Below are 23,755 nucleotides of genomic sequence, written 5' to 3' on the forward strand. Positions count from 1 at the left end.
GCCGCCTCCCCCGCCGCTCAGACCCAGCTGCTCGCGCTCCCGGCGCCGTGGACCCGGCGCCGAGCTCCCGCGGCCGCACTGCGCAGCCGCAGCCGGGGCCTCTGCGCGCTGCGGAACTGCGAGCAGGGGTGCGCAACTTTTTCTGTCCTACGCTGGGATAAACCGCACCATCAAAGAGTAGTGGAATGGTGGAAACAGTCCTGCTCCATTTCTCCAAGCGAACAGTGGAGTACATTCTCGGCGGCCCCGCCCTGTTCTGGTGTAGGTAGCCCGAGTTTTAGGTAGTTCTCCTTTCTAAGGCAAAGACGTGCTGCCTCCTGTTGGTACACTGCACTCATCAGACCTCTGCTATCCAGTGAATAAGATCATCATTTTCTTGGTTCTCCTTTTACTGGGCATGTAGACTGTGTATCAATTTGCAGCGTAATACATCATACTGTAATGAATAGCTCCACGAATTCCACATTTTTCTTCTTTTTAAATTATTACCTTAGGATAAATTCAACAGCGAGGTCACCTGGGCAAAAATGAAGGACTGATACGGCTGATGATACTTGGTATTCTCTTGCTCCTCAAAAGGATTTTGCCAGTTTACTCTGTCGCTAACAAACTGTCGAATAGGGCTTAAACAATGTTTCAGTTGATTAATCAGATATAAAATGCCGTATCGTTTAACTCCCATTTCTTTGACCACTATCAAGAACATTGTTCCAGGTTTACTTACTAACTGGAATACCTGTTGCTAAGATGTTAGACCTACTGGATTCATCGTCCTCTTTGTGTTTTGCGCTGTGTTCTGGGAGATTCCTCCAGTTTATCTCCCAACTCTTCTACTGAATTTTTCATTTTGGCAATCATAATCTTAATATTCCAGTTTGTTCTCTGGTGGTTTCTTTTTTAAAAAAAAAAAAACTGAGGTATAACTTAACAGTATATGGCACAAATCTTAAGTGTACAGCTTGATGAGTTTGGACAAATGTATACACAAATGTCACTACGACCCACAGATAAAAACATACAACATTCTTTTCCCCCCAGAAGGTTCCCTCTGACAAGTGGGCAAACAATCCCTAAGCAGCAGCGTGGTGGCTAACAGGGTCACAAAGATCACTACTGCAGCCGCTAGGTGGGCTTGTCATACTTGGTAGATTCAGCTGGTAAGGAGACAATGAGCCCAGATGGATCCAGACAGTTTATGCTTTAGACAGCAAAAGCAAGATCAGCATGCCGTCAACTCCCCATATCCCTAGTCTCACAGGATGACACTGGACAGGAGGCATGGCAGTAGGTGAGGCTGATGCTGAGAAACCAAATTTAAACTACAATCAAGCAATTTTATGACCTACAGCTGTACCCTGGGTAAAGGGGGGCGGGGGCAGGTGGAAAGCCCTGTGTTCAACCAAAACTAGGAAGTCGGATGAGAAATGGCTTTATGGCAGGCTTCCACAAGGTAGGGAAGCAGATGAGAAACTGCCTCATGGCAGCTGCTCCCCAGGCTACTTATCTCCCTTTATTCTAGAAGGAATCCTGGGCCTAGTGTTGCAGGACGAATCATACATAGTACATTCTGCCAAGACGTGATTCAGACTGGTCAAGCCTTGCCTAGGTGGCCTCTGGGGAGCTGTGCAAAGTCATCAGGGTGCTGTGTCGGGATTGAGCCATTCCCCTACAACTCCACCCCCCTCCCCCGACCTTTCATGTATTCAGCTAAGAATTATTTTCAGGAGCACAAGCCACCCTATCAGATACCTCAAAAAATTGTACTGATAGGGCTTGGACTAAATTCTATTTGTTTTAAGTAACATCAGATGAGAGTGACGACAATGATGACGTCCAGCAGGATGGTCAGGCCCACTTGGAAGACAGACCAAAGCCAGGCTCCCCATCTGGAGGCAATACCTGTTTTATTGGTGTTTTTACTCCAGCCCCACCCCAAAATGAGGATGTATGCAGGATGATTAAAAACACCTGTTGCCACTTAGTGTCTCAGTGACCACCAGCACCCAATAACAAGCCAGAAATTGCCCCTCAAATGGGGTCTTCTGAGCAGAGGTGTCAGGCAAGTGCTGCGTCCAAAAACCCAGGGGGAGCCTTTGAGTCAGGGCAACATCCTTCTTCCACAGTCTCCAGCCTGTATGTCGGTCAGTCACTGACACTTTTAATTCGAAAGGCTCAATAGGACTAATTGGCCTGAGCGAGAAGAGGGCAGTTTCTAAGGCCTGTCGTTATTCAGGGCCTCACTCAAAGGTGTCAGCCTTTCAAGTAACCTTATGCAATGGGCTGAGCAGAAAACCTGTTGAGATATGAACTATCTCCATACCCAAAATGCCTATCAGATGTTTTACCTCCTTTTGGTTTGCTGAAGATTTCAAGTCCAGCGGTTTCCTTTGACAGGCTCAGGGACGGTCCTCTGGGCGTTGGCCCACATGGCTCCTAAGAACTTTGCTTATGTGGCTGGCCTCTGTTAATTTGCTAGCCTTGGTCAGGTAATGGGCCATCCCATCTAGGACAATTCACACTAGTTAGTTTTTCCAATTAGAGTTATGTCGTCAATATCATGATACCAGGAAACTTATGATGGGATCCCAAGCTTCTCTAGGTCTTGGCTATCCATTAGTGGCAAATAGCAGGGGAATTCAGGTAGCCCTGTGGCAGCACTGTAAGGGTGTATTGTAACCCAAGCCAAATGAAGACAAACTGATTTCCATCCTCTGGAATGTAGCAGAATGCTTTAAAAAAGGCATTAGCAATGCCAATGATACACCAGGTGACTTCAGTCTGAGCAATGAGCTCTGTGACTTGCAATAATCCATGAGGTGCCTTGGGCCATTGGCCTTTTTTACTGGGCTAGTGTAAGGATATATTGTTTCCTTGAGCACCCCTATCTTCTCCCTCCCTGGCCTCCCATATCCTATACCGCTTCACGGTAACCACTTGGCTAGGCTGGGAGAGCCAGGTGGGCTCCCAGTTGTGCACTTGTCCTCTTACCACTATCCTAATCATGACAGTTCATCCAAGACAATTAAGAGAAGTGTTACACAGCTTATGAAGACAATGCTCTACATTCTACCTTGGTGAGTAGTGTCTGGGGTCTTAAAAAAAGCCTGTGAGCGGCCATCTAAGATACTCCACTGGTCTCATCCCTTCGGGAGCAAGGGAGAATGAAGAGAACAGGATACAAGGAAAAGATTAGTCCAAAGGACTAATTGTCCACAGCTACCAAGGCCTCCACCAGACTGAGTCCAGTACAGCTAGATGGTGCCCGGCTACCACCACTGACTGCTCTGACCAGGATCACAACAGAGGGTTATGGACAGAGCTGGAGAAGGATGTAGAGCATAATTTTAACTCACAGAAAAAAGACCAGATTTACTGGCCTTAAAGGAGACTGGAGAAGCCCCAAGAGTATGGCCCCCAGACACCCTTTTAGCTCAGTGGTGAAGTTACCTCCGAGGTTCACTGTTCAGCCTGGGAGTGGACAGCCCCGTAAAACCAAATGAGACTAACAAGGTGCAGGAGTCCAGTGACAAGGGCCAGAAAGCAGAAGGGGACAAGGAAGCTGGTGATAGGGAACCCAAGGCTGAGTAAGGATATTGTTGATGTGTTGTGAGATTGTTAACCATTGTCATAGGGCAACATTTGTAGTAACTGTTAAATGAGAAACATTTTGTTCTGTAAGCCTTCATCTTAAGTGAGAATAACAGCACAATTGGAAGAGCATAGTCAGTGTCACTGAACTGTGCATGTAGAAATTTTTGAAATGATGTATCTTTGGCTATGTGTATTTTCACCAAAAAAAAAAAAAAGAGGTTGAGAAGTTAGAGGGTTGATATGCTGTGGGGTTGTTAAACAATGTCATAAAATAACGTGTACTTCTGTTTCATGAGAAACTATCTGTTCTGTAAGCCTTCACCTGAAGTACAATAAATAAATAAATAGAAAGAGAAGTGTTACACATACTTAAAACATCTATTTCCAAAGTACATTTGACAGTGTTAGCTATAACAAGTTGGATGTGTACCGGTTTACGGGGGCCCACTCACAAAGTTGTATCAGCTCACTGTCTAAGAGTTATTTTCAAATCCAGTAAGTTTTCAGCCATCCTGGTGAGCACCTCCCAGTGCCACAGTGTCCAAGAGGGCCAAGAAGGTAGGCAATGTTGGTTGGTGTCAGTTCCCAACACACCTTGACCACTGAATAGGGCCCGTGGGCCTATAGGGATGGAGAGATCTCAGCCTCCAACCTAGTTCTGTTTGTCTGTGAAGGGGGTAAAGTCTGAGTACAGGGATAGCGCTGAAAGTCATTGGCAGTCCAAACAGCACAATCCTCAGCCAGGTGGTTAAGGCTGTCTTGATTCCCCTCCTGTCTACCCGCAGAACACACCAAAGCTGGCCTAGTTACAGCTCAAATCTTTTAAGTCCCATGGGCCTCCATAGCCCAGTAACAAGAGGCAATTTCCTCTGTGGGCAGACCATCAATTTCATCTTTTAGGACCCCTTGGCATAAGAGTCACGTTCACATGGCCTTACACCTGGCTTCTGCCCGCTACCTTCGCCTGTAGTGCATTATCTTGGCCTTTGCCAATGTTTCCACTCTGGGAAGCTTTTTGCCCAATAGCTGAATAGTTTCCCAGAAATTATTCCCAGAGTTCAGGAAAAGATTCCATTTTTCTCCATAGTCTGGTGGTGTAGATCAAATGAATCAGTCATTCTGACCTCGGGTAACTATTTCATCATCTGGGCACTCATGATCTCCATTATGAACCTAGCCTGAGGTCACAGTGGACTAAAAGGAAGTGATAACCTCCCCCAACATTGTCCAAGTATGCTTATCAGATGACAGGAATTCATCTTGGATAGATCACTGTCTCAGTATATGTCATGGTTTGAATTATGTCCCCCCAAAAAATGTGTGTATCAATTTGGCTAGGCCATGATTCCTGGTACTGTGTGATTTTCCTGTATGTTGTAAACCTGCCTCTATGATGTTAATGAGGGAGGATGGGTAGCAGTTGTGTTAGTAAGGCAGCACCTGATCTACAAGATTGGATTGTGTCCCGAGGCAATCTCTTGAGATATAAAAGACAGAAGTGAGCAGGGACCTCATACCATCAAGAAAGCAGTGCCAGCAGCAGAGCGCGTCCTTTGGACAGGGGTCCCTGCACCGAGAAGCTCCTAGTCCGGGGGAACACTGATGAGAAGGCCGAAGAAGAAAGAAAGACTTCCCCTGGAGATGACACCCTGAATTTGGACTTTTAGCCTACTTTGTGAAGAAATAAACTTCTCTTTGTTAAAGCCATTCACTTATAGTATTTCTGTTACAGCAGCACTAGATGACTAAGACAGTATACTTATAAAGACCCACTGCAACAAGCCCTAATTTATCTTTATATTTTCTTCTTCCATATCTGATTGGCCAGAGTGGTTGAGGCCAAAGTGGCTTGAGGCATGGGGTCAATGGTTAGGTAACAGCAAACTCTATTCCATCTCATCCATCAAAACTTGCATAACACCTTCATCTGCTAGTTGGATGAGCCATGCTTCTATGGTTTCATTGGACTTTTGCCTGAATCTATCTCTAACTTAAGGAGCCCTGGTGGCACAGTGGGTAAGTGCTCGGCTGCTAACCAAAAAGTCGGTGGTTCTAACCCACCAGCTGCTCCATGGGAAAAAAAGATCTGGTGATCTGCTTCTGTAAAGATTGTTGCTGTGTGTTGTCGAGTCAATTCTGACTCACAGTGACCCTATATGACAGAGTACAACTGCCCCATAGGATTTCCTAGGCTAAACTATTTAAGGGGGCAGATCTCCAGGCCTTTTCTCCCAAGGAGCCACTGGATGGGTTCAAACCACTGACCTTTTGGTTAGCAGCCAAGCACTTAATGATGGTGCCATTGGGGCTCCTTCCTGTAAAGATTATATCCTAGTAAACCCTATGGGCAGTTCTACTCTGTCATATTGGGTCGCCATGAGTCAGAAATGATTCAGTGGTACACAACAATAACATCTCTAACTTCCCTCCTTTCTTGATCATTGTGAGAGTGGATGTCAGTAAATTTCTGAGAGACTGACTGCCCTTGATTACCAGGTTGTGGTCTGTCTGTAGTCACAGCCACCGGCCGGAGAAAAGCAGTTTCATTTTCTCGGTCACCTAGGAGGGTGAGCAATAGCCACGGTATGCTTTCTTTAGCTCTGTTAAGACCCTCCTCCTTTGATTTCTAACTCTAACACCAGTGGAGCTTGTTGTAGATCTCAGGGACAATGGTCAAAGGCTACTTGTCTCCACTGTCACCAAACACCTCAGAAACTAAATCCACTGCCTGCCAGAGTTCTATCCCACACCAAAAAGGGACTGTGATCTTATCAACTCCACATCAGGTGCCAAGTTGGTCAAGATGGCCCTAAGTGCAGCACGGCGGTTTATGGGGCCACAAGGGTCCTACCTGCTGCTGCTAGGTGGGCTTGCCACACAGCCAGAGATTAAGGCAGTAAGAGGACAACCAGACAAATGGATCCAGCTTATTATGTAAAAGCAAGATCAGATTGTAGCTTTATTCATAATAGCAAACAAATGATGACACAATAGCAAACAAATGGAAACATAATAGCAAAAAGAAGCCCATCAGCAGATGAATGGAGAAACAAAATGTGGTACATACAGTGGAATACTACGCAGCCAGAAAGAACAATGACAAGTCCGCAAAACATATTATAACATAGATGGATCTGGAGGGCATAAAGCTAAGCGAAATAAGTCGAGCACATGCGGACAAATATTGTATGATCCCTCTTTTATAAGAAGACAAGAACAGACATCTATAAAGAGACCAATGTTCAATGGTGGTTACCAGGGGGAAGACGAGAGGGGGAAGCATGCTCTAGATCGTAAATATTTGTTATTTTTGATGATGGGAAAAGTGCCACAGAATGTGGGTGTAGTGAGCATAGTAAAAAATGTCACTAAGTAAGCAACGTCACTAAGAAGTGCTCAAGAGAAAACGATGCTTGTACTAAAGAAACTGATATATATAATTTGGCAACAACACCAACAATTACCAAAAAATGAGTGTGCAGTCACTTATGTATGTGTATTAAAAAAAAAGCAAAACACCAAACCCAGAGCCGCTGAGTTGATCCTGACTCATAGTGACCCTATAGGATAGAGTAGAACTGCCCCATAGGGTTTCCAAGGCGCGGCTGGTGGACTCCAACTGCCAACCTTTTGGTTAACAGGCAAACGCTTAACCACTGAACCACCAGGGCTCCTGTATGTGTAGAGGCATATAGATACGTGGGTAGGTACAGGTGTATACATAAGTGTGCACAGATAGAAGCATCTATATGTCCGTTAAGTACAGAAATGTGCGTGCAGGCATATATTTTCATACAAAAAAAAAAAAATACCCATTGCCATCCAGTCAATTCCAACTCATAGTGACCCTCTAGGAGAGAGTAGAATTGCTCCATAGGGTTTCCAAGGAACGACTGATAGATTCGGATTGCTGACCTTTTGTTTAGCAGCCCAGCTCTTAACCACTGCACCACCAGGCCTCCATATATTGACAGAAGACACAATTACAGATACTTCTCAGACATACCCAAACACCTCGCAAGATTGGTTTTCCGGGTTTGAAGGCTTAGGACGTTAAGACTCATGGGACAACTCAGTCAACTGGCATAACAAAGTTCATGTTCTGCATCCTAGTGAAGTGAGTAGCATCTGGGGTCTTAAAAGCTTGTGAACAGCTATCTAAGATACAACTATTGGTCTCTACTTGTCAATAGCAAAAGAGTTAAAGGTAACCAAAATCTCAGAGAAGAAACAAATTTACAAGGCTGATAGCGGACACGAGCCACAAACTCAACTACCCTGAAATCAGAAGAACTAGATGGTGTCTGGCTACCACCAATGACCCATTTGACCTGGGCCACAAGAGATGATCCTGCTTGGAATGGGAGAAAAATGCAGAACAAAATTCACATTCATAAAAATGGCCAGATTAACTGGACCACTGAGATCAGAGGACTCCTTGAGACTATCACCCTGAGACGCTCTTCAAACCTTAAACCAAAACTACCCCGAGATCACCTTTTAGCAGAAAAGCAGAGTGACACACAGAACAAAGGAGATTACCTGTTAACATCAGTGCTCTACTAGAAAACCATCTGTATGAGTCCAAAAGGTCAACATTTAATCCAAAGCAAAGATGAGAAGATAAGAGGGCAGGGAATCTAGAATGCTGGAAATGGCACAACCAGAACACAATGAACGAGAATGCTGGCACAATGTAAAAAATATAACTAATGTCATTGATCAATTTGTGTGGAAACAGTCAAAGGGAAACCTAACTTGCTGTATAAACTCTCACCAAAAACACAATAGAATATTATTTAAAAAACAAAACAAGATCAGCCTGGTGTCAGCTCCCCACATCCCTAGTCTCACAGAATGACACTGAACCGGAGTGGCCAGATGACAGAAGGCATGGCAGTGGGCCACTCTGCAGCTGAGCATCCAAATCTAAAATGCAAGCAAGCAGTTTTATGACCTGCAGCTTCACGCTAAGGTGGGGGTGGGGTGGGGTGGAAAGCCCTGTGTTCTACAGAAACTAGGAAGACGGATGCAAAATGGCTTTCTGGCAGTCTCCCACAAGATAGGGAGGCAGATGAGAAACTGCCTCGTGGCGACTTATCTCTCCTTATTCAGGGAGGAGTTGCAGTGCATTCTGCTATGACTCAAGCCACCTGCCAAGCTCTGCCTACGTGGCCTATGTAGAGACATGCAAGGCTGTAAGGTCTAAGCTGTTCCCCTACACCCTCAGTATTTCCCAGATATAACTACTGTTTTGAACTCTTTCTCTAAAGTTAGTTTCACCTGTTCTTTAACTTCATATAAATGGAAGCATACAGTATGTGCTGTCATGTCTGACTGCTTTACTCCCCATGTCTTTGAGATTCATCAATGTTGGTGCATGTTATCAGTGGTTTGTTCTTTTTTATTGCTGTATAGTATCCCACTGTGTGAATACATTACACTTTATCCATTTTTCTCTTAATAGTCATGTCCAGTTTATTCTGGCCCCAATTTCTCCTCTTCTGGAACTTCAACTACTCATATTTTGGAGTCCCGTACATTTCTTATGCTCTGTTCTTTCCATTCTTTTTTCCCTCTCTGTGCTTCAGTTTAGATACTTCCTATTAACCCATCCTCAAGTTTACTAATCCTATCTTCTAATGGGTCTAGTCTATGATTCTGGATTTAGTTCTAACAATTTGTCATAAATTCATCCAATGAGTTCACAATTTCAGAGGTGTTATTTTTCCATTCTATATGCTCCTTTGATTCTTTTTTAACAGATTGCAACTTTGTTGAAATTGTCTATATTTGAATCTACTTTTGTCCATCTTTTTTCTATTTAACATACTATTTTTAAATCCTTGCCTGCCAACTCCAATATCTGGATCATCTGTGGATCTGCTTCTATTAGTTTTTCTCTTGTGTATCGGTCCCATTTATCTTTCCGTGTACGTATGTATGTTTGGTAATTTTTTATTGTATGTCATATATCAGGTATAAAAGAAGTGCAGAAGGTTCAGCTGATGTTATTCCTATCCCCTCCGCCACAGGTCACCTCAATGTAATCAGGTATTGAGCTAGGTGGGTTGGGGCAGAGTTATAGTTCTGGTAAAATTCCACCCTCCTCTGCATTGCTCCGTCCCTCAGGAGTGCCTCTCTCAGGTTTTAGATTGAAAGCCTGGCCAGTCTGTCTCTCTCAGCTCTTAAAAGTTCTGTTCTTCAGAGATTCTGAGGTCAGCTCTTGAGGCTCCCAGCCCACACAGGTTCAAAATCTGGCAAATATCTTGAGGGGGGGGAGAGCAGTTTTTTTGTTTTAGGCTCCCTCCCTCTAAACACTGCAAGACTGTAGGACCTGCTTTTCTAGCCCCACTCCTTCCCAGTCCCCCATACTGTCCCAGAACTCAGCAAATGTTCCATGGGAAAAACAGGATTGGCATTTTGGGCTCCTCTAGTTCCCAGTGCATAGCATAGTCCCTGCAACTGCCAAAAGCTGTTTGTTTTTCTTTTCCCCAGTAGAGACTCTCTGCTTAGCTCAAGTCTGATCCTCACTGATGCCTCAAATCAACAAATGCCTCCGGGAAGAAAAGAGCCATCCACCACCAGCTCACCTTGGAAAGGCTTTCCTCCTTGAAATTTTAGTTCATCTAGTCATTTCTTCCCTCACTCTCCATTGCCTTTAAAAATATGATTATTTTCATTTTATATTTTTCCTAGTTGTTGCAACGGAAGTGGTCTGTGGAGACCTACCGCATCACACCCAGAAGCAGTTCTTCACTTTTCTTTTTACCACTTCCAACGAAGATATGATTTGACTTCTTAGTATTTTCTTCTAATCACACTCTAACTGGATTTCCTTCTGTTTAAACAGTTATAAACCAAAAAACCAAACCCACTGCCATAGAGTTGATGTGGACTCATGGCGACCGCATGTGTTACAGAGTAGAATTGCTCCATAAGGTTTTTTTGGCTGTAATCTTTACTGAAGCAGATCTCCAGGCCTTTCTTCTGCAGTGCTGCTAGGTGGGTTTGAACAGACAACCTTTATGTTAGTAAAATCAAAACCAAACCTGTTGCCATCAAGTCGATTCTGACTCACAGAGGCCCTATAGTACAGAGTAGAACTGCCCCATAGTGTTTCCAGGGCTGTAAATCTCTACACAAGCAGATAGCCACATCTTTCTCCCATGGAGCCACTGGTGGGTTTGAACCAGCAACCTTTGGGTTGGCAGCTGAGGGCTTAACCAGTGTGCCACCAGGGCTCCTGTTTAGGTTAGTAAACCAAAAGAACCAAACCCATTGCCGTCGAGTCGATTCAAGTGCAAACCATTTGCACCACCCCGGACCTAAACAAGCTTATAGGGCTCTCTTTTCTCTCTTTGAAAACAGACGTCAACTATTTCCTAAACTTTCTCGAGGGGTAGCCATTTTACCCCAAAGTCCTTATCGCTTTTTTTGCCTATAGCTCTTTTCCGGTTTCTGATTCTTCAGTTTGTGCACATTTCTTTATCTTTTTGACCTTTGCTGTTGCTACTGGAAATGTCCCAGATGATTGTATAGATTTCAGTGGGAGTTAGGGGAGGAGCTGAGGGCTCCCTGCTCGCCACCCCACTGCGCAGTAGCCTCAGGAGATGAACTCCCTGGGAAGCATTTTCTTCCTCTTCAGCCACTCTAGCCTCCTACGAGTGGAACACTTTCCCTGACTCTCTTCTCGTCTCATTCTGAATCTTATGTGATTATCATACACATCCACAGTGTGGAACATTTATAAGCTAATGACCTTCAAATCTCTATCACCGGCCTTTACCTCCGCCTGGGCTTCCACAGTGAAACGTCCACATTTACATCTCCACAGGCCCCTCAAACACACCATCCTCCCCGCAGCTCTGCTCGGCTTCCTGTGATCCTATTTCAGGGAATGCCACCACCCTCTGGTCAGAAGCCTGTATATCACCCTGATCTCTCCTGCTTCCTCCCGTCTCACATCCAAGAGGCTAGCAAAACCTGCCTGAATCCACCTTCCCCTTTCCCATGGCCACAGTACAGGCCTTCCAGTCCTTCCAGAGGAGCGCACATGCCAAGCACTCAGTGGGCACAAGTGGTTTTTATTTCTGCCTAGCGAGGAAGCCCTGGCAGGAGCAGGGAGGCTGAGCAGACAGGAGCCGCATCCCTGCTGGCATCACGGAAGCTGGTGGCTGGAGTCCAGGACTGTGAAGAGCTGTCCAGCAGAGTGGGCTGCAGCTGGCGAGGAGGCAGTCTTGCCTGCAGAGGCTGCTGGCCTGAGAAGGGGTCCCAGCCTCACTGATGCCGCTTTCGGATGCTCTGCAGCTCCTGGCAGATGATGCTAAAGCTGGGCCGCTGCCCAGGCTCATAGGCCCAGCACTGCTCCATGAGCCTGAACACGGCGTCAGGGCACAGCTCTGGGCAGGGCAGGCGGCCCCCTGTGAGGACAGGCACAGCACACCAGGCATGAGGAGGGGGCTTGAGGGCTCATGCCAGCCCCTGGGGGGCAAACCCTGAGCAGTAAGAGCTGCTTAAGATGCATTGTTCCTAAGGAACCACTCTTATTCATCAAGGGCCCCAGGAATACAGAGGCCTGGGTTCTAATCTCAACCCCACCATGTGCTAGTTGTGTGACTTCACAAGCCTCAGTTTTCCCATCTGTAAAAGGGACATATCAACCCCCCACCTCACATGTGGAGAGTAACTGAAATAATGTATGGTCTAGCACACAGTAGGTGCTCACTCAGTGGTAGCTACAGGATTGTTCTCATTCTGTCCCAGTGGGAAGGTGGAAGGTTAGGGAACCAAGAAGAGTCCAGCTGCGACCCTGGGAAGAGGGCGTGGCTCTGAAGGCTGCTGACAGGCAGATGGGTTCCTTACCCTTCTCCACAAAATCCCGAGTTTGCTGGTTGCTAAGGTTGGGGTATGGGGAGGCCCCCAGGCTGAAGGTCTCCCAGAGCAAGATGCCAAAGCTCCACACGTCACTCTCGGAGGTATAGCGGCCTTCAGAGGAAGTGAGGCAGGGTGAGCGGCTGTCCACGTGGCCTTTCCACGTGGCCAGAGTAAAGCAGCCAGAGGAGGGCAGAGCTCTTAAGTACTGTGCTGTGAGTGAACTGGGCCCCCAAACAGACACGTGGCAGTCCTAACCCCTGTACCTATGCATGCGACCTTACAGGGGAAGTAGGGCCTTTCTTTGAATATATTATCAGTGAAGTTAACCAGGTCATCCTGGAGCCAGGTGGGGTCTAATCCTACATGACTGGCGTATCATCAAAGAGGAGGATAGACACTGAAACAGAGCCGGGCGTGGGGGAAGATGCATGTGAAGATACATCTTCAAGCAGCAAAGGAATGCCAAGTGTTGACAGCACCCTCTAGAAGCTGGGAGAGAGGCACAGAATAGTTCCTCTCCCAAAGCCCTCAGAAAGAATCGACATAGCTGATACCCTGATTTGGACCTTCAGCCCCCGGAACTGTGAGACGATAGATTTCTGTTCTTTAAATCCACCCACTTTACGTCATTTTGTTACAGCAGCCCTAGGGGACTGACACATCACCATTGGGTAACAGGACCCATGCCCAGCCTCCAGCCCTGCAGCCATGAGAAGACAAGGACCAGATACCATAGTTAAGAGCCTCAGGGGCAGTCCACTTCACAGGGACTTGTCTGAGGCCCCCTGAGGCTGCGTAGACCCCATCAGCTTCCTGCCGGGACATCCCAAAGTCGCTGATCTTCAGTATGTTCTTCTCAGTCACCAGGCAGTTCCGAGCAGCCAGGTCCCTGGGCAAGGTACGGCAGGAGGCTCATTCAGCCAATGTCCAGACAACCCCTGTCACCTGCCTAGCCTGGGCTGAGCACTGTAGATTCAGCCATGAACCAAACCTCTCAGGAGAGGCAAGCTCCACCTCTGGAGCTGATGCCCAGCAGTCAGGGGACAGGGGAGTCCGAGGAGCACAGAGGTGACAGCACCTCCTGACTCTGGCCAGGCAGGGTGTCGGGCTGGGCCACCCCCCACACGCTCACCGGTGGATGCAGCACTTGCTCTCCAGGTACTCCATGCCGGCAGCTGCGTCTCCCACCATCTGCAGCAGAATCTTCACCCGCAGGCGGGGGCCCTCTGTCCGGAGGAAGGTCAGGAAGTCGCCTCCTGTGGGCGGGAGAAGCCCTGTTGAGCCTCCTGCGGGGACCCACCTGGCTGGGCTGAGTCCCCTACCCTGAAGATCAGCACCCCTGCTCACCCTGCACGAGCTCCATGACAATGTAGATGGGCTGTTTCTGGGTGCAGACGCCAATGAGACGCACAATGTTGGGGTGGCTGTACTGCTTCAGGATCCTGTAGGGCCCTGCTGCTTAGGCGCCATGTGGCCTACTCCCACCTCTGGGGCCTGCACATTTGCCTCCCCAGCCCCGGGAGCCCCAGGGAAGCCGATGTTGGATGGAGAAGGGCAGCAGGAGAAGAGCCTGGCGTCTGGGGCCAGCAGACCAGAGTGTGTGACCTCGGATGGGTCACTGGGTCTCGCCAAGGCTGTCCCCCCAATTCCGTACAATGTGGGGGAGGGCACTGCCTGCATAGGGGACCATGAGGACTGAAGGAGACCATGAAGTCAAGCACTTACAGAGTGCCACACAGAGGAACCCCTTCATGTGGGGAACGTATGGTGAGGAGGATCATATTACTCACCTCGCTTCCTGCAGAAACTTCGCCTTGAGGTCAGGGGGGAGCGTCTCTCGGCAAGATTTCACGGCTACGAGGCTGTTGTCAGCTCGCAGGCGTCCACTGAACACTTCGCCAAAGTTCCCCTGAAACAGCCCTGGGCTCCTACCAAAGTCTTCCCAGAACCGCCTTCTTCTTCTCCTCGGCTCAGGGGGGACAGCCCACCTTGTCCCCACCCCTTTTTCACTGAGTGCCCCCACGCTCGGCACTGATCAGCCCTGGCTCTCTAGCAGCTGACACCCTGGCTGGGAAACCAAGACAGCAAGCATGGATGGGCAGAGAAAGGTACCTCCCACTTTCTACCACGGTCACTGAGAAGAGACGTGGAAAACCCAAACATGGCTTCCACTTGGGTTTGAAAAGCATTCTGATTTTTAGGAAAGTAACCTTTTTCCTAAGCATATTTTAAAACCAAACCAGACCTGTTGCCAGCGAGTCAATCCCGACTCGTGGCGACCCCATGTGTTATTGAATAGAACTGCTCCATAGGGTTTTCTCAGCTGTAATCGTTATGGAAGCAAATTGCCAGGCCTTTCTTCTGTGGTGCTGCTGGGTGGGTTCGAACTACCAACCTTTAGGTTAGCAGTCGAACAAACTGTTTGTGCCACCCAGGGACCGTAAGCATATTTTACAGCTCATATTAGCAGAGTGTGGCTCCCTGCGCATATAAGAACACCCAGGGGAGGCAAGGCCCAAAGGTCAGGGGGGGTAGGGTGCTGGCGACAGAGCCGTCTGTCCCCCAAGGAGTTCTCAGGGTGGGTACTTTTCACTGAGGTTCCTGGAGGACTGTGTATGGAGTCAGGGGGATAAGATGGGAGTCAGACCGAGGCAGGAGGCAGAAAAGCTCTCTGGAGGGTGGAGCCTCAGGTGTGGCTGGGGTTGTGGACTAGAAGGAAGTGGTACAGGGCAGGGAAAACGCAGGCAGCAAGGGGGCCGGTGGAGCTGGTGGATGGGTGGCGGTGCACTCACCCGCCCAATCTGCTCGCCCAACACCAGGTCCTCATGGTTCAGTGCCCACTTGTCCTGGGGGAGGGGAGGAGTTGGAGAGTCAGAAGTCAGTGAAGGGAAGGGGTGCTGGGCCCCAGGGAGGGCTGAACATCTCCCCTACCAATGCTATGTCTTCAAATCTTGGAGCCATGGTTTGCTGGTCTGTAGAATGGGCGTTGGACCACACCAGGATCACAAACTCAGATGCCTTCAGGACCCGGGAGGTGCCCCAACAGTGTGAGAGCCAGCCTGGTGTATGCAACCCACAGAAGGGGAGTGGCCTTGACATCCCAAGTCTCCCAGAGCAAGGCTGGCCGCCTCGTGAGGAGTGAGGAGTGCGTCCACACACTCTAGACTGGGGGCCCTCGAAGCCCTCCTACTCTGCCCCTGTGTGGGCCTGGGACCCATGTGCCTACCAGCTTGGCTGAGGGCGGCATGGGCTGGGCTGGGCCAGGCTCACCTTGTGCACAGCCCTATTCAGGACAACACCGCTCTTCTTGGTGAGGGGTTGCTGGGAATGCAGCAGGTGGTTGATGAGCAAGGGGATGCTGGGAAAGCCGTCCCCTTCCAGTCGGTACAGGTTCTGCAGGGCAAGGAGACTGGGGGTCAACTGCCCCCATTGCTGGGGGAACCTGAGACCTGGGAGAGAGAGGTAGGGCAGCAGGGAGAGAGGGCTTGCCTAGGACTAGAGGCAGTGAGACCTGCTAAAAGAGCCGTTCCAGATACTATCTGACGGCGAAGGACAGCTCTGCCCCCTCGTTCTTGGAGGAGGACACGTGCTGAGACTGAAGCCTCCATTCTATTGTAGGGCCTGGGGGGCAGGCATCTAGGATGTAGCCACTACTCCATACCCTCTCAAGGTCATTGACCTTAGCAAGGGGTGTGGGGAGCAGGGGAGGGGGAGGCAGCCCCACTCACATCTGCTGACTGGATGATGAAGTGTCGGGGCTGCCCGTCCCACAGCACCGACAGCACATACTCCTGCTTGCCCTGGCTCTGCCGCACCAGGAAGTCCCCAGAGTGCATCAGCAACTCTGCCACCTCTGCCCGCGGGATGGCTCCGTGGTACCAAAGCTGCTCATGCAGGGGCTTCTGCACTTCAGGGACAAGCTGCAGTGGTGGGGGGAGCTGGGCAGGGGGCAGGGGAGGGGCATAGAGGGGTCACTCAGCCAGCCTGTCATGGGAGGCCACCAGCCACTTCTATATGCCTCTCAATCCTCATACCCCGAGTGGCACGTGGAGCACCCACTGGCCCTGGAGTAGGCGTGGACTTGCCCAGGCTCGCCCTGTGGGAGAGCTGGGATGGGAAGTCCAGGCTGGCAGACCCCAAACCAAGCTGGTAGCTTTTCTACTGCCCTACCCACTCCTGGAGCAGGGAGAGCCACAAGGTAATTGAGGCTGCTGGTCACTTAGGTACACATGGGTGCGGATAGGAAGGGGGCACTGGGTGCAGCCTGGAATTCCAGGGCAGGGGATCCCCAATAAAAGCAGCCTGGGTAGAGCTACCTCTCTGAGGGTACTCCAGCGCCTAAACCCCAAACACTATGGTGGTAGGGGCGGTTTGGGGGGACCTCACTGAGATCCCTGGCCTGGCCCACCCCTAAGGACAGGCAGAGGTATGGACCCAGGCTGGGCTCCACTCACCGAGAACTTGGGGCGGAAGATTCCCGAGATGTGGCTCTTAAGCATCTCCAGGGTGGGCGTCCTTCCCCCCTCTCGCTCCTGCTCCTGAGGCCAGGGACAGACGTCAGCGGGTGGCCGGGCTTGGGGAGGGGGAGGGTGAAAATGAGGAGCGCGGCCCGGGAAAGTGGGCATGCTGGTGGCGGCAGGCGTGGGCGGGCAGCTCACCGAGGAGGACGTGGAGTGGCGGTCGTCCTGCAGGAGGTGCACGGGCGGGGGCTCACCGGGGCCCAGCTGCTCCAGCTTGGTCTGCAACAGCTCTTGTTGGGCCTGCAGCTTGGCCTGGTTGCACTGCGTGACCTGCAGCCCCTGCAGCGCCTCCTGCAGCGCCTGCTTCTTGCTGAGCAGCTGCACCCTGTAGGCAGGGGCAGGTGGGAGGGTGGGGGAGAGGAAGGGGCTCAGCCTGCAGGCGGTGGCCAGCTGTGGGTCAGGCCGGCTGGAGAGAAGGAAGGACAGCCATGACGCTGCCCCAGGAGAGCCCACTCACCGCTCCCGGGGGTGGGTATTCTGCTCCTCGTTCTGGAGCTCATACTGCAGCTGAGTGACCACCTTTTGCCGGCTAAGCACCGTCTCAGTGGCCTCAGCCAGGTCACCAGTCACTGCGGTCAGCCTGCGCCCAAGGGGAGGGCAGTGTTAGAGTCAGGGTCCCCAGGTGTATCCCTGCAGAGCCAAGCAGGCTCGGCCGCCAGGCCACGACCCTGTATGGGCAGTGTCCGCCCCTCCACAGTCTGCCCGGGGCCCTGCCCTGGCCCAGCTGCCAAGCCACCACGCACGTGTGCTGCACGCTCTCCACCGTCAGTTCATTTAGCTGCAGCTCCCCGGGCTCCAGCAGTTCGCCCTCCTCAAGCAGGGACTCATCAAAGGTGACACAGGGTGGGACATCAGGTGCAGACCTGGGGGGGGGCCAGCGCCCAGTCAATGAACAGGCCAGCAGCCCTGGTGCCCGGCAGGAGCGAGAAGAGGCTTACCCATACTGTCGCAAGAAGCCCTCGTACTCAGCCTCAGGCTGGATGCGGGCTGCAGCTGCTGCCATCTCCTGGTGAATGGCCATCACCTCGTCCTGCACCAGGCTGCTGATCTCCAGGTACTCCTGCAAGATCTCCTTCCTGCCCCCCAGATGGGACCCCCGGTCAGGGGGTTGTCAGGCTGGGCAGATCAGGGCCTACAACTCTGGGTTTGAATCAACCTTGGGGTTGACCACCCCGCCCCCGCCACTCACCATGTTCTAGCTAGATGACCTCAGACAAATTACTTAATCACCCCCTGATCTTCAGTTTCCTGATATGTACAATGGAATGATGAAAGTCCTAGCCTCATGGGGTTGTAACAGTGATCCAATGAGATGATGTGTGCGCGGTGTCTGGTGTACAGGATTTAGCCCTGCCCTAGGCAGCCAGCCTGACAGCTAGGGCTCTGGGCCACCAACATGTCACTGATCACAGTCCTGGCCCCTCCCCTGAGTGCCAGCCTCATGCATCCAACCACTGACTCAAAATATCCCACTGGACATCTCTCGGACACCCACACTCTCCTAGGTGAAGTATGAATTCCTATTCTTCTCTCCTAAACCTGTTCCTCCAGCAGCCTTCACCACATAAGTTCATGGTGACTTCATCTTCCAGCTGCACAGACCAAATCCTAGGAGTCATCCTTGATGCCTCTCATACTCCATGTCCAATCCATAGGAAATCCTACGGGCTCTACCTTCAAAATATACCCAGGAACTGACCACTTCCCACCACCTCCCTGCTCTGAGCCGCCATGATCTTTTGTCAGGATTACTGCCACAGCCTCCTGTTTGGTCCCCACCTCTACCTTGCCCCCTAAAGTCTATCCTCCACAAAGCTGTAGAGGTCAGGTCATGTCACTCTTCTGGTTCACCCAGAGCCCTCAAAATGGTCTAGGGGAGCCTCTGTCATCCAATGGCCCCATCCCCGGCCCCCTCTGGCCTCAGTCTGACCTTCCCTCCCCTCACTTTCGTAAACTCCACCGGCCTGCTTGCTATTCCCTGGATACTTCAGGCATTGTCTACCTCAGAGCCTGCGCACTTGCAATACCCTTTCTGGAAGGGTCTTTCTCCAGATATCCCCATGGCTTACTCCCCCACCTCCCTCAGGTCTGTATCTGATTATCACTTTCTCAAAGAGGCTTTCCCAGCCCACTCCAGCTAAAACTGTAACCCCCTCCCCTGTTCCTCAGCACTTCCAAACGTCTTTTCTTGCTTTAGTTTTCTCTTATTGCCTCTACTGGGCTTTCTATTTTACTTCTTAACTTTGTATATTTTCTCTCTACCCTAAAATGAAAGATCCCTTAGAATAGATATTTTTGTCTTTGTTCAACACTCCATCGCAGAGCCTAAAACAGTGCTCAGTGCGTACAACAAAACTCCATAAAGGGCCTTGGGATAAGATAACTAGGATTTAAGTCTACTGGCTCTGACCGCCACTCCACGTCCTCCTTGGTGAGCTGCCCGCTCACGCCCGCTGCCGCCAGCCATGCCCAGTTGACCAGGCTGTGCTCCTCATTGTTGCCCTTCCCCTCCCCAAGCCTGGCCACCTGCTGACATCTGTCCCTGGCCTCAGGTGCAGCAGTGAGATGGGGGGAAAGATGTCCACCCTGGAGATGCTTAAGAGTCACATCTTGGGAATCTCCTGCCCTGAGTTCTCACATGATAATGTGACCACCACTTTTGCAGGACTGAATTTTCTGGCCCCTGCGTCTGGGCATGGTAGCAAGGCGCTAGGTCTGTTATAAACGCGGTGGGGGCTGCGGGCTTACAGGATGCACGCCATCTCCTGGTGCAGGTCCTGCAGGGACTGGAGCAGGCTGGGCAGCATGAGCTGGTGGTGGTGCTGGTGGTGCAGCTGCGCGGCCCGCACGCCCAGCACATAGCGGTTATGGTGGGCAAAGAGCTTCCACAGGCTGCGCACATACTTGTCCTTGGCCCTGTCACGGTCCTTGTCTGCTCGGGTGAAGGGGGGAGTACAGGTGACAGCATATTGGCCTGGGCAGACTCCTTCCCTGGGCACCCATGGGTTGGTTAGGACTGGCTTGGGGTTTAAGTGCATCCCTGCCAGTAGGGGAAACCACAGACCTTTGCTGGCCTCCTGGTACTTGCGCCTGGCCTGGGCGCTGTCCCGTGCCAGGGCTCGGTACTGGCTCTTCAGCTTTTCAATGTCCTGGCTGTGGGTCTGGGGAGAGAAGAGGTCAGTGTGGGGCAGTGGCCCCCAGGACATGGAAGATTTCTGCCCTTGGTGAAGGCGTGGAGAGGTCCTGATGTCCAGGCAGGCAGCACATCCAAGCTTGTCCTCCAGGAGGGGCCCAGCTGGGGACTTCCAGAGAAGTTGGCCACTGAGGTTACGGTCAGAGAACGTGGGTTGAGACAGGCCCCCTTGGGGGAAGCAGAGGGGTGGACTAGGCAGGCTACAACTGTCCTGCCTTCGCCTGAGAGTGCTGTCTTGGTGGCAGGTAGGGCCAGGGTCATGGATATGTGGCCTGTGCAGTCACACAGGGCCCATGCTTACAAAGGCCCTGTACCTGGCTTAGAGTCCCTGCACGGCACTAACAGCCCTAGGCTACTAACAGAAACGTTGGTGGTTCAAGTCTACCCAGAGGCTTCTTGGAAGAAAAGCCTGATGATCTACTTCTGAAGGATCACAGTTATTGAAAACCCTATGGAGTGTGGTTCTACTCTGACACACATGGGGTCATCATGAGTCAGAACTGACTTGATGGCAACTGGTTTCGTTTCAGTTTATGCCTGGTTGAATGCTCTGCTGTTGCCATACTGAAACCCTTAATAAGTTTTTGACAAGAAGCCCCACATTTTCATTTTGCATTGGGCCCTGCAAATTATGTTCCTGGTGACAGGAACAACAAACGGTGATCTGAGACCAGAGTTCTCATCCCAGCTCTTCCGTTTATGCCCTGAGATACTTTGGGCAAACTTCACCTCTCCCCACTGAAACTCAGTTTCCCCATCAATAACTGAGCACATACAGACTAGAGAGACGAGGAATCTAGTTTTTTTCTTATAGGGACACATACTAAATATCTTTTTTGAAGACCACATGGTCTTCTGTTACACTTACTCAGCTCTGCCACTGTAGCTCTAGAGTAGCCACACCAAAACCAAACCAAACCCGTTGCTGTCAAATCGATTCCGACTCATAGCAACCCAACAGGACAGAATAGAACTGCCCCATAGGGTTGCCAAGGAGCGCCTGGTGGATTTGAACTGCCGACCTTTTGGTCAGCAGCAGAACTCTTAACCACTAGGCCACCAGGGCTTCCAACAGATAATATGTAAACAAATGGGTATGGCTGTGTTCTAGAAAACCTTTATCTACGAAACAGCTAGATCCCGGCATTAGAAGATCTTCTGTAAGAAGACAGAAATAGGACCAAGCTGGCCACCAGGGGCCGCTGTGGGTCCACGGTAAGGCTGGGCTCTGCGCTCATGGAAAGGGTGCAGTGCAGGGGCCTAACGAGCACAGTAAATGGAGAGAGCCCTGGTGGCCAGTGATTAAGAGCTTGACTGCTAACCAAAAGGTGGGCAGTTTGAATCCACCAGCCGCTCCTTGCAAACCATATTCAATGGCAACGGGTTTCGAGCACCCAGGTAAATCATCAGCTCCAAATTACACAGCCTCTAGATCAAGGAGCTAGGTGGGATTCAAACCTGGGTAGGCCAACTCCACAGCCCCAGTCCTTGACCATTGTGTTAGGGGTCACACTACTGCAGTGTGGTGTCTCTGGGGCCATGGGAGGAGGCCTGAGGAGATGCTGAAGGCTGGGACGTGGACTGCTTAAAGCTGGCCTGGCCAAGGTCAGACTGACTGGCCCTTATTCCTGTCTCTCAGACTGCACAGCCAGGCAGGGCAGCATGGGAAGAGCACAGATATCGAGTTCCTCCTGGGCAAGGCCTGGACCCACTCATCCTCACACTCCCAGTCCCTTGCCCATGCACACACACAGCAGGAAGCTCAAAAAATGCACGGAGAAGGCAAGCGGCAGGCCAGTCCAAGTCGGGGGAGCCTGGGAGGAAGCTGCAGCAGGGTTGGGGCAGGCCCTGGGGCCAGGCCTGCAGTCAGGGACTTTCACTTCCCCAGTGAATCTAGGAGCTGGTGTGCAAAACCGGCCCTTTTAAGCTCAAGAAGGGCAGAAAGGGGCAGGCAAAGGCCCAGCACTGCTCCCTCACCTTGGTGAGCTCCTGCTGCAGCTGCTGCCACTGCTCGCTGTAGCTTTTGCGGAGTTGCTGCCGCTCCCGGATCAGCAAGCTCAGCTTGCTTAAGGGTCCTGAGTTCAGATCCTCTGCGTGCTGCCTCAGCAACCGGCTCAGGCCCTCTGTCTGGCTGGTGATCTCCGCCCAGGACTAGAGCATGGGATGGGTAAGGCAGGGGGTGGGGGACAATGGCTCCCAAGTCTCCAATCCCATTCCTCCCCAGTGGGCTCCAGGAGAGGGAGGGGACATGCATGCAGGTGTGCCCCAGGTAGAGGGTGGGAAGGAGATAAGCAGGCTTAGGGCCCCACAGACCCCTACCTGGCTGATGGGGCTGTCGGGGGCCATGCCCCGGCTCTGGGCCCCGCTGTCCTGCAGGAACATGTGGTGCAGCAGCCCAGCGTATTCCCTGTCACTCTTGACCCGCTGGGCCATCCACTTCCTCATGCCCTCCAACAGCCGAAGCTCAGCTTCCTGCAGCCGCTGCACTGCCCCGTGGCCCTGAGGGCTGCACAGCTCTGAAGAGAAGCCCATGGTGCTGTACTGGGGACAGAAGACAGGCCATCACTTGGGGCCAAGGCAGCATCTGGAGGTGGAGGAGCATCGCGGCAGGGCTGCCCTCCAGGAGGGGCTGCAGTCAGGCGGGGGAGGTGGGGTCCTGCCTTGCCGAAATGCATCCAGAAGTACAAACAGGGGCCTGGGCTGGGACTAGCCCTCAGGGTCTCCTGCGTCCCAGGCCAAGCAGCGGTGCCAGGGTTCCCCTTCCAGGTCCTGGAACAGGGGACAGATGGAAGCCTCCCTCCCCAGGCCCTTCCACCCAGCACCCATTCGAGGGGCGCGCGTGCCCTGGCCCTTGGAAGGGCTAAGCCTGCCCCTGCGCTGGCCGAGGGGCCGCCCCGCCCTTCCGCGGGCCCCTTCCCCGGCCTGGCCCCTGCCCGCCGCCTCGCTCCCCGCCCTCCGCCTCCCTCCTGGGCCGCTAGGCCGGAGTTACCCGCGCGGGCAGCTGCTCCTGGGGCCGCCGCGGACCGACTCGGACGCCGCGCCGATCCCCGGCCAGTTCCTGATTCCGCGCTTCCTCCTCCCGAGGTTTCGGTTGGCCCAGGCCCCCGGGGCGGGCCTGCCGAAGGGAAGGGGCGGGTGGGACCGGCCCCCCTGCCCAGCGCCGGGCCCTAAGCTCCGGCCGGCCGGCCGCGGAGTCGCGGAAACGGAAGGGAGGAGGGGGCCGGGAAAGAATGGCCGTGCGGACGAGCGGCCTGCCCGGGCAGCGCCCCGGGAACACGGAGAGACGGCCCAAGGGTGCGGTGCAGGGGAGGCTGGGCACAGGGCGAGGCCCCAGGCGGGCGTTGGGCCCAGGAGAGCCCCGAGGGTCCACGGTCTGGGGGCAAACGGGCAACTCTAGCACCAGGCAAGGGCAGCCCCCGAAGAGGAAGGGGGACGCCTGACCCAGGCCTTCCCCACCCACTGGATTCCCTAAGGAGAGCCAGGGCGCCGGCTTCTGTTTGAATAAAATTTCCAAGTAGATATTCCCGGGAGAGGCCCGCTTCTCAGGCACAGGTCCTGGTGGCACCATCCCCAC

At 51.8% G+C, this 23,755-nt stretch overlaps 1 protein-coding gene across 4 annotated transcripts; it reads right to left on the minus strand.

The window, feature by feature from the left end:
* Nucleotides 1-10,880: 10,880 nt before the first annotated feature.
* On the minus strand, nt 10,881-23,252 carry FES (FES proto-oncogene, tyrosine kinase). Of its 4 annotated transcripts, none has more exons than XM_023725955.1 (19): nt 23,171-23,192; nt 22,842-22,950; nt 22,501-22,722; nt 22,159-22,332; nt 19,737-20,149; nt 17,927-18,064; nt 17,732-17,851; nt 17,446-17,568; nt 17,127-17,313; nt 16,923-17,006; nt 16,197-16,406; nt 15,739-15,861; nt 15,261-15,314; nt 14,259-14,377; nt 13,816-13,910; nt 13,601-13,724; nt 13,200-13,357; nt 12,457-12,579; nt 10,881-12,014 (listed from the first exon to the last, which is right to left on the minus strand). In XM_023725955.1, exons 2-19 carry the CDS (start codon nt 22,854-22,856, stop codon nt 11,872-11,874), a joined length of 2,625 nt encoding a protein of 874 aa, XP_023581723.1. In that variant the 5' UTR covers nt 22,857-22,950; nt 23,171-23,192; the 3' UTR covers nt 10,881-11,871. The 4 variants fall into 4 exon arrangements, with proteins under 4 accessions (XP_023581723.1, XP_023581725.1, XP_023581724.1 ...); XM_023725957.1 differs by lacking the exon at nt 23,171-23,192 and having other exon boundaries at nt 19,737-19,920; nt 20,053-20,149; nt 22,842-23,004; XM_004370647.1 differs by lacking the exon at nt 22,842-22,950 and having other exon boundaries at nt 11,659-12,014; nt 19,737-19,920; nt 20,053-20,149; nt 23,171-23,252.
* Between the last annotated feature and the right edge of the window lie 503 nt (nt 23,253-23,755).

Source organism: Trichechus manatus, unplaced genomic scaffold (assembly GCF_000243295.1).
Source record: "Trichechus manatus latirostris isolate Lorelei unplaced genomic scaffold, TriManLat1.0 scaffold00009, whole genome shotgun sequence".
NCBI classification, from domain to species: Eukaryota; Metazoa; Chordata; class Mammalia; order Sirenia; family Trichechidae; genus Trichechus; species Trichechus manatus.